At 40.8% G+C, this 11,303-nt stretch overlaps 1 protein-coding gene across 1 annotated transcript in view; it reads left to right on the forward strand.

The window, feature by feature from the left end:
• The window catches only part of LOC126202990 (UDP-glucosyltransferase 2-like), a 114,547-nt gene extending 110,202 nt beyond the window's left edge, over positions 1-4,345 (forward strand). The window contains exon 6 of the mRNA XM_049937188.1: positions 3,427-4,345. Coding sequence (XP_049793145.1) covers positions 3,427-3,727 — 301 coding nt within the window. The 3' untranslated portion in view covers positions 3,728-4,345. The remainder of the gene's footprint in view (positions 1-3,426) is intronic.
• Positions 4,346-11,303: the final 6,958 nt, after the last annotated feature.

An 11,303-nucleotide genomic window follows, 5' to 3' on the forward strand; every position in this document is an offset into this window, starting at 1 on the left:
AAATGAGGAAGGTAGTTTTATAAGCCTGCTTCTTCAACAACATGAGTGTTAATTAACATCAGTTAAGTAAAACTAAATCACAGAAAATAATAGATCCTGATTCTCTTTAACCAAACAAAAACAAAGGCTTCCTGGCAGATTAAAACTGTGTGCCTGACCGAGACTCGAACTTGGGACCTTTGCCTTTCGCGGGCAAGTGCTCTACCATGTGCTAAGCCATGTCTCCGCAATATCCTTTCTTTCAGGAGTGCTAGTTCTGCAAGGTTCGCAGGAGAGCTTCTGTAAAGTTTGGAAGGTAGGAGACGAGGTACTGGCAGAAGTAAAGCTGTGAGTACCGGGCGTGAGTCATGCTTCGGTAGCTCAGATGGTAGAGCACTTGCCCGCGAAAGGCAAAGGTCCCGAGTTCGAGTCTCGGTCGGGCACACAGTTTTAATCTGCCAGGAAGTTTCATATCAGCACACACTCCGCTGCAGAGTGAAAATCTCATTCTGGAAACATCCCCCAGGCTGTGGCTAAGCCATGTCTCCGCAATATCCTTTCTTTCAGGAGTGCTAGTTCTGCAAGGTTCACAGGAGAGCTTCTGTAAAGTTTGGAAGGTAGGAGACGAGGTACTGGCAGAAGTAAAGCTGTGAGTACCGGGCGTGAGTCGTGCTTTGGTAGTTCAGATGGTAGAGCACTTGCCCGCGAAAGGCAAAGGTCCCAAGTTCGAGTCTCGGTCGGGCACACAGTTTTAATCTGCCAGGAAGTTTCATATCAGCGCACACTCCGCTGCAGAGTGAAAATCTCATTCTGGAAAAAACAAAGGCGTTTAAGGGTTTTTATTTATTTCATGTCAGAAGCAAACTGAAACATTATTGAATACATTTCTGCATTACTTTACTACATACAGTATGGTTTATAAATTAAACCAGTCAAAGAATGAAATAGATATTTATACACATCAATTATATTAAGAAACATTGATTAATTTAACTATACAATGGATGCCCAAAAATTAGCAACATCCAGTACATTTTGTGTAGCATATACAAGATCTTCCATAGTGCAAACAGTTGGAGGTAATGTGCATTGTAGCAGATCTGATGTCTGCATGGCAGCTCCACAGTCACTATCAAGAGAGTCCATCTGGAAGCCCCACCTCTGCAGGTTGCTCATCGTTCTTGTGACACAGGAACTCAGGCGAATAAGTGATTTCCATGTGGACAATTTCTATCGGCATTTAAAGTACCCTGTAGATTTACTAAATAACTCAAACATTAGTGTTGGAGACCATTGTCACTTCATTGGGCTGGGAAGCTGTCTAATGTGAATCACTTTCTAGGCACAAGCACACACCATTAGTGCAGTCCTGTTACGCACAATATGCAGTCAAATTGAGACTGCCCACATTATTAAAATAGACGTGCATATGTGCAAGCGAAACACAGTTGGCAGGAAATAATGGAGTCCAAATTAATGCCTAGAAATAGCTAAGTATTGCAGAGTGGTCATAAATAATCCTGCCAGAGAGCCGAAAGTGGACAGTGTGCCAGATCAGACATCTGAGGCCATCTGTGGCTGTCCTTAAATTTGTCACCATTGTTTACCCTAATGACCTGGTGCCAGCATATATAGTGCTCTGCACCACACCTAGTGACCTTGCTGGAGATATGCACAACTATATCACCTGATATATCCAGTGGGATTGCAAGATTTAACAGCCTTATGGGCCAAAAGCTTTATTTGATACAAAACGTGCAGATGTAACAAGGGAAGACTCCAAGTTTATTTTGTATTCCAATGTGGCATTCTAGAGTTTTCAGAAACAAACCAGCACCCAATAAACCTCTATTATATGTCTAAGAATTTTACATTATTGGTTTGTTTATTTTTAACTCTGAAAGAATTGGACTTCCCTTATTGCAAAACATTGATTCTCAAGATTTTTCATTCATTAAAATTGGCTGCAGTAGCACTACCAAGAAACAAGGAAGTACATTTCCTTCATGTGTCTCTTTTAGTTTGTGTTTTATTTTTATTGTCGTGGGCAAAGTTTACATTATCCTATAGTTCAGACAGATTTCTTACTGTATGTATGGTGTAAAAGAGGACATTCTCTAACTACTATTTGATTTTATGGTGATGTTTAGTGAAGAGCAGACATTATACTATGTGCAAATGGCTGGAAAGTTCATTTAGAACATTTGCTTCAAACAACTGCTGTCTCTGACACCTAATAAACAATGACTGAGTTATAGTGTTAAGAGAAAAACTTCCAGGAAGAGTGCTGGAAATCTTTTGCAAAGTAGATAGTTTTTATGAAAAATTTTACTATTTTTCAAACATATTTCATTAGAATTTAAGTCCTGATTTCCACTAAACAAAATGGACTACAACTGCATAGAAGCAGGACTAAATAATGGCTAGCATGGAGTTTTTTACTACTAGAAAGAGAGGCATCTACCTACTTAAGAGCACAATTCATAACACCTAGTTAAAACATTATTTAATTATTATTGTGATTATTATTTTCCTTTCCTAGAATTGTGTCGTAAAAACAAACATCGTCTGACAGGTCTTGAAGACCAAACGGTACTGACTGGCTGCCATGTTATCCTCAGTTCTCAGGAATAACTGGATCCAGGTACAGAGCGGTGTGTGGTCAGCACACCGCTCTCCCAGCCGTTATCAGTTTTCATGACGGCTGCCGCTACTTCCCAGTCAAGTACCTCCTCAACTGGTCTCACAAGGGCTGACTGCACCCCACTTGCCAACAGCACTTGGCAGACCCAGAAGGTGACCCATCAAAGTATTAGCCAAGCCCGAGAGTGCTTGACTTTGGTGATTTGACAGGAACTGATGTTACCACTGCAGCAAGGCCATTGGCCAGCATTGTGTCATAGGCTATATCAATTGACCATTGCTTCAACAATGATCAATCATGCTTCTGCAGTATTTTACTATACTTATGTAGTGTCCTGCCCATTCGTCGAATATAGGGTGCCTAGGAAACCTGCTTTCTCGGATCGCTAGACAACAATTGAGGCAAATTGCATTAATGAATTTTTATAACAGTAAGATAAATGACAATACTTAACATTGTGGATTTACAATGATCTTCAACTGGGTCACAGCCAGGCAATGTTCTCTTTGCCTAGAGGCCACTGCTGTGTCGGTGTCATCCTAGAGAGGGGTCGGTCAGTGTACTATTGTCTGACGCCTTCTTCACAGCCCTCTCCACTTTTTGACATTCTTGATCAGCGTGCCGGCACTTGACTTACACTGGAACAACATAAACAAACATTAATTTTAATTTTAACTTTCCAATACAACTGACTTGAAACTCATTTTCATAACAGTAGACAAACTTAATTTCAATATCTCTGATATTGTTCACCTCCATAGTGTATGTCTTAATGTAAGTGTGGTGTGTTTCAATTGTTTCAGATATGTAGAGAATGCGAGAAAGTATTCCAAACTGTTTCATGACCGTCCACAAAAACCCCTGGATGCAGCTGTCTACTGGACAGAATATGTTTTACGTCACAAGGGAGCCTACCACATGAGGTCTGGGGCACTGGATCTGACATGGTACCAATACTTCCTACTAGATGTCATCTTCTTCCTACTGGTTTGCATTTTAAGTGCAGTACTGCTAATGACAATAACAATAAAATATGTTATTAAGTACATCTGTGGTACCAAACATTCAGCTTCTGAGAAGAAGAAAAGTGCAAAAAATGACTAGGTTTTTGACATTTAAAGAAAAATATTGAGGATTTCTTGGCAGTAAGACAGTACATATAAAATAATTTATGTTTGACTGGCATTTTCAATGATCAACAAGATCACATATCTAACAAATTTTACAAAGCTGTGTTTATTTGAATGAAAAATGTGTACACATGTGCTAAACTACTGAACATTGTGCTTTACATATTACTATGATACCATTCTATCACTTGGTATAAAATTTTCAATTTCATAACATGAACTGCAGAAGGCATATGTAATTACCTAGTTTTGATTGTCTGAGTATTTAAAAAAGGCTTTAATACATTTATTACACTTTCCTGTGTATTTTATTTACTGTATGTCCAGTCATGCCACACTGATTGCCCACAATTAAGGTATGCATACATAATTAACAGCAATATGAGAAGAATAGATTGTAGCTTATGACACTGAGGAGGTGTTGACAGCTGCCAAAGAAAGAAAGACTACTAGATGTTATTAACTATTAGATTGAGATGTAGACCAAACAAAACATGCATACATTCACACACCCATAACACACATGCATGGCTGCAGTCATCTCCAGGCACTAAGGCCCGACAGCCAATGTGTCTACGATCAGCAGCGGTCTGTGCTGGGGGGAGAGGGGGGGGGGAGTTACAGAAGAGGTAAGAGGTGTGGGATGTGAAGGGGGAGGATAGCAGGGTTGGGGTGGGGGAAGATGCTGTAGTGCTGCGTGTGAGAATGTGTTGGAATGTGGTAGGCACAAGGTAGTGGACTGCTGGATGCAGCATCAGAAGTCTATACTGGGTTCCAGAGGGTGAGCAGTGGTGATGGGGGAGGGGGGGGGGGGGAGGAGAGAAGTATAGAAGGTTAAAGCGCTATGATAGTGTGTGTAGGGCTGGAGCAGGAGCAGGGAAGGAAGCAGGTGGAGAACAGTGTAATGGAACTGTTCAGTATACCTCTTTTTCTCCACTGTTGAAGAACCCGACACATTATAATCCACAACATGATCCAAAGAGATTGAAACTGCATATTGTATAGTTTATATTATTTTTATACAAATGTTCATTGGAGAGGCATAATGGTGACATAAAATTTATTATTTTACGAGAATCATAATTATTTTTGTTATTCCCAACGTACTTTGCAGTGTTGTTCATTTGTGAAGTCCATAATATTTAGATTTAGTATTATGATCTTACTTATTGTTTTCTGTAATAAACAGAAGACTGTATTTCTTTTTGTTTTCATGGAATATAAACCAAATCCTAATTCTTTGGTCAAGAATATCAATTCTATTGACGATGTAATGGATAGATCTCTGTTCTTGAACAAACGGAATGTTTGATATATTTTGGCTGGAGGCAGTTGTGATGTAGTCGTAGAGCCATTTCCTGTTGGGAGCTGTAACAGTTGGAAGTTAGCAGTTCTTGTCAGGACCTGACTTAATTTGTGAAAACTGTAAAATATGAAATAAAATAACTTTCAAGTGAAGTTTCTGCTTCATCGTAATACTGATTTGATGTACGGATTTGTAGAACTAGTTAAAAAAAGAGAAATGATGTTTACAGTTTTTACAGCATTTTCATCACCATAGTTACAACTTCACCTTTTTCATAAAAAAACACAAATTTGAAAATTAAAAGGTATTTAGAATTTTTATGACATCATGGTGGGAATATGCTTACAAATTTTCATTTATATTATAAGACACATTTACAGAGGAGGTATGTATGCACAGATACTTTGAATTTTGCAGTTTGTTTAATTGTTCATCCTCATGCACACAAAACCAGTCCTGGGTTTTGCAAGCTGTGTGAACAGGAGCTCTGTCTTCTTGGAACACAGCAACACCATTGGGAAACAAATATTGCGCCATGAGATGGGCCTGACTGACAAAAATGATCACACAATTCTTGGCAGTAATGCAGCCTTCAAGGGTAATCGTGGGATCCAAGGAATTCCCTGCTTATGGAGTTGCTTTCATGTCATTTTGGTATTGACAGGGTTCTCAAGTGCAACATTCAATTCTGCAGCGACTTTTGCAGCTGCCGTGCTCTTAGTTTTCATCACAATCTTCTTCAGTGACTGTCTCTCATGATCACTCAACACACTTTTGTCCACATTGTGACTTAACATATGATGTTTTCCTATTTTCCCTGTATGCATACAAGGCACAACAACACTGTCAGCTGTCCACTGTCAGCACAAATGTATACTGTATGAGCCAATGGCAGTTTGGCAACAAGCTGAGAACTAAACCCCTGAAGAGGGAAGGAAACCTGATGTGTGAATCAATCTAAGGGGCAGCAGAGAATCCGAACACCACATAGAGATTGAGCATGGCAGAAAACCCTACACAACCAGTGCAAACGACTGACAACTAAGCACATAAAAACAAAGCATTGCGTGAGGCAAAGGCTCGGTCTGTGGGCGTTGAAATCAGAATTAGAGCTGCCACTGTTGCTGCTGGCAGGTAAACACTCGGGCCAGGGCTCTGCCCCCACCACCCTCTGTGTCAGCATCCTGTACTATTCCACTGCTATAAGTGTACCAGCTCCTCGGAATCCATCTGAATTCCGCTGGCAGGGATATTAAATCCCTCCCCACTGGAAAGGCCACATAGGACTGAAAATAACCTGGATTGTGCCTCGACCTGTGTCACAAAACAGGAAAGGATGCGAGATTCCTTAAAAGCTGGTCAACCACCGAAGGAGACAATGCTTATGCCACTTGCTCGGCTGGAGGACCAGAAGATTTCAGAGGCCAGAGGCTGGGGTAATGGTTGGGCCACTGGTGAGCAGGGAAAAGAGTGCACTGGTTCAAATTCCATTGGCTCCACAGCAGCAGGCACAAGGGGCAGGTCCACTGTCACCCAGTTTTGTGGCTGAAGGCAGGATAGCAGAGGGTACGGTGGGGATAGCAGTGCACGAGCACACTGCCACAATTGGGAGCCTCCAACCAGAACAGTGCCTCGACTGACCCTTTCACCCGTCAGGCTCGGAGTCAGCAGCATTGGAGGTCTGAAAGGTCGTGGCCACGAGTGACTGGAATGACTGATCTAAAGCTGCTGACTGAGATCAACCACAAGCAACTGCCGACCTGTTTTGCCCACCACTGTACCTGGCAGCTACACCTGCTACCAGCTGAATGAATGGGCACAAACATCAGCCCCATGAAGGAAATATGACAGGCCGGAACAGTCCAGGGCATGGAACTTGAGGTGCAACAAATCCCAAAGATCCTGTAGATGGTGCCCATGCAAACATTGTGGAGGACTACACCCACTAACCAGCATTTCCCAGTACGCATCCAAGAAAATTGGTCAGTGCATCTTTTCAGGATGAGGTAGACACAGACTTTTTCATCTGGGCCTCCAGTTCGATTGTGGTTGAAATGGGGAAGTAGTCAGTTACTGGACACCATTGCGTTGCTGATCATTATCAGATACAAGGGCAGGGGGGTGCCCCCAAGTGCACTCTGTCCCAAGGTTGGTCAGAATTGGCCAAGGGGAATGTGATGTGGTAGTGCACCGTGGTACTGTGCACAGGCCATGCAAGCCCTTACCAGAAGTTCAGTACCACAGTTGATTGCTAGCCAGCAGACATGACAACATTCCAAACCTTTTATACAAGTCGTACCCCAGTGTGATGCATGCAGCAACTGGAGTATGTGAGGAGATAATGCTGGAAGGGTGACCACTCAACAGCCTTGCTCTACTGTAGCAAGCATGGTAAAAACAAGAGCAGGTTGTTGGTTGAATTCAACATCTACTACCACTATCAATCACAATAGAGCATCCGCATTTGCATACTGGTTGGTGACCAGTATTGACTGTCATAACCACAATTACTGAGGAAGATCACTCACCTCTGCAATTGGTGGACAGTCCTATATAGCAGCTTGGAACAAGTGACGAATAAGGAAACCCGTGACTTGTGGTTGGCAATGAGTAGGAACTTGCCCCATAAAGAAAACATGGAACTATTTAATCCCAAAAAATCATAGCTGATGCCTCCTTTTCCACTTTTGAGTAATTATGTTGCAGAGCATAAAAGTCTTTGATGAGTAAACTATGAGCTGTTCAGTGTCATCCAGACCCTGATGCAACAGAACCATGCCAGTACCATACTGGGGCTCATCACAGGTCAGGGTTGAAGGTTTACCTAAAGTAAACCTAACAGGGAGAAGCACAAACACTGAAAAGCTCATTGACAATCCACAGACCAAAAAAATTTGACATCCTTTAGTCAAAGCCAGTTAAGAGGATGGCAGAGAGACCGAATGAAATCTTGCCCAAGAAGGACTGCAGCTCTTACAGGATTTTGAGCACTGGCAAGTTGATAATGGATTTGGTGAGCTTTTACACAGGGACAAGGCCATCTCTGCAAAGCACATGACCTAAACAATGCACCTTTGGGGAAAAAAAAACAGTTTTCCAATTTGCAATGTAGACCGTTCTTCAGAAGTCAATGAAAACCACCTTCAGATTCCATAAATTCTCGTATCACTTGGAGCCTGTGACTCAGATGGCATCGAGGATGTCAAAAGGAATGCCCTGAATTAACTTCTCCAAATATTGTTGATGAAAATTCAACAGGTAAGCGATTAAACTAATAAAGCCTAAATGGGTGTTGAGCAGTAAGGTCCTTCAAGAAATGGCATCCAGTGACAACTGCAGGTGTGCATCACTCAACTATGTGCATAGATGTATGAAAATACCGGCTCCCTGACAATGTCACCAGCAACTCCTCTGGCCCTGGAATTGGATACCAACCCGCAACACATATGCATTGACCATTTGTTTAAAATCACCACAAAACTTCTTGGTAGGGCTCTCGCCCATTGTCAGTGTGTTGTCAGTATGGAGAAATTCCACATTCTGTTTGAGCATTTCCTCCAGCAGCACAAAAACACCATGATGGCCACATTTTAACAGTATCAGAAAAAAAAGTAGAGTATCACATACATAAGAATGTCTGCTGTCACCAGTTTAGTGTCCGTACAAGGCGTGACAATGATGCAAACCACCACTGTCATCCCGAATGTAAATTACATGAGCTGATGGTCACTCAACAACAAGCCTGGAGCTGAACTCCAGAAGAGGAAATGAAACTCGACATGCAAGTCAATCTATGGGAGAGTAGAGTGTTTGAACACCACGTAGACGTTGAGCATTGGGAAAACAACATCCAGTCAGTGTGAACCACTGACAACTGAGCACATGTAAACAGAGCACTGTGGGAGATAAAGACTCGATCTGTGGGAACTGAAATCAGCATTAGAGCTGCCGGGCCAGGCCCATTGCCAACTGCAGGAAAACATCTCGGTCGGCTGCTCTGCACATCCCAGTCTCAACATTCTTCACCTCTCTGACAGTGTTGTGTATTATTCTGCTGCAATAACCATGCCAGCGCCTCAGCAGCCATTTTGATGTCCACTGGTGGACCATCCAAACACTAAGAATTTGTTTGCATTCGAATTCACTTAGCTCTGACATAATGCACTCAAAGCTACACAAAACACTGTTGTGACCAGTGCTGTTTTTCTTGGGGAACGCTGGGGGATGCGTACCCCTAAACTAATTCATTGACAAAGTAATTTTTTTGCGATGTTGAGAACCTGGAAGAGTGGCAAAGATTTATTTCACGGACGTACATTTTTTATTTCATTTTTTCATGTTGGTAATTTCTATACGAACGGTACCAGTGCAGCTTTTGGTGGGAAAAGCGATGCCATTGACTCTTTCAAGCATTTCGAAGCTATGGCAACTGTTCTCGACAACTGAATCGCTGGCAGCCAGTTCGACAAGCATGTAGTGCCCTCGCCCGCTAATAGTGGGCAATGGTAGTGCTAACGGATATGCGTACGCTCAAATGCCGAGCTACCAATAGATGTCTCTACAGTCCCACTACCATCATCCTTCACGATTTATTGCCATCTTTGTTTTGTTATTCTTCATTCGTTGGCATTTGCTGTTCCGTTCTTGTCCTTTTTTAGTTCGACATGTTGATGATGTAATGGCTAAAAGTAGATAGTGGTATCCCATGCCTCAGTTGTAAGTTATTTTCGTTGCTTATATCCAATGTCGGAGTACCCTCAAACTTTCTTTTAGAGAAAAAAGCACTGGTTGTGACCATGTCTAAAACACTTTTCTGACTGTTACTGACACTTGCAATGTACTGAGAATACTACGCAGGTGCCATTCATTGTCAAATACAATAGTGAAACCTGTGAGCTTGACTAGCATCTGCATTTATGTTTGAACATGCAAATCTCTTTGTCCAACCTCTATGTACTGGTTGACACAGTTCATGTGTGTATGTAAAGTCATTAAAATGGATAGAAAAACTGGTTTAATGCAAATTAATTGTACACTTTGACACATAGTAACTGTTAGATGTTAACTGGTTGGTAACCAGGCACAGATTTTAACACTCAGAATTTTATATGTTGGTGAGCGAATGCAGACTGGCAGAGAGAAACTACTGGACTGATTACTAGTCACAGTCTGCTAGAACTACTGTCCAGTGTTTTTATACATACGTGTGTGAGTAATTAGTGAAATCTGTAAGTACATATAGCTTTACAATGAGATTAAGGTCCAAATTAGTGGCAGTAGAACCATAGAAAATCAAGTAGTAATTTGGTTCAACTATATCTTAGGGAACTACAAAACTAACAAAATGAGATGGGTTATTTGTTCATACTTTGTAGACCTCTGTGGGGATTTACCAATTTTCTAGTAAATGTCTCCTTTCTTAATTTTTTTAATTTGCTTAATTTCTCAAGTAACACATTATTCTGACAACCAAGTGTATTTACTACGTCAGAAGAATTAGGGTAAAAAATTATATTATTAATTCTTGCAATTAGATGTGTTTAAGGGCTGAAAAATAAAAGTATTTTCTGGAGAATCGAAACTTAAATTGCAGATAAGTTTTTAGTGTATGAATAGAATAGAACAGAACAGAATTTTTTTTTATTAGCCTTTCAGTATTTTTCATACAATTGGCTTCGTCAAAGTTTAGAGAGGGTTTTAGTTTCAGCACAATATTAAAATAGTTACAGAAAGGGAGAAAAGGAACTAAAGACCTTTTCTTCAGCATTATGTAAAACAATGTTTTATACAGTAATTAAATACACACATAAGAAAAGAATCACAGTAAATAACTAGCTTGTATAATATCAAAACATTTTCTTCATAACTTAGGTAAAACATATATTTTGATGATTAGTTTCTAAGAATTCTTCAGTTGTATAGAATTCGTTGTTTTTTAGCCGGGTTTGCAATGTATTCTTATATTTATTTAGTGGTACTGTACGAGCTGAGCATGGTAACTTATTGAACAATTTTATGCTTAAGTACTTATAGTTATTATGGACTACAGCAAGTCTTGTGGAAGGCAAGTCCAGCAGGTGACTGTTTCTTGTACTGTGTGCATGCACATCACATCTCATGTTCAATTTTTTCAGATTTTCTCTGGCATATATTAAACAGTTATATATGTACATGCTTGGCACTGTAATTACACCAAGAGATTTAAAATAATGTCTGCAGGACTCTCTGGGTGCTAACCCCTCCA

Source organism: Schistocerca nitens, chromosome 9 (assembly GCF_023898315.1).
Source record: "Schistocerca nitens isolate TAMUIC-IGC-003100 chromosome 9, iqSchNite1.1, whole genome shotgun sequence".
Taxonomy (NCBI): Eukaryota; Metazoa; Arthropoda; class Insecta; order Orthoptera; family Acrididae; genus Schistocerca; species Schistocerca nitens.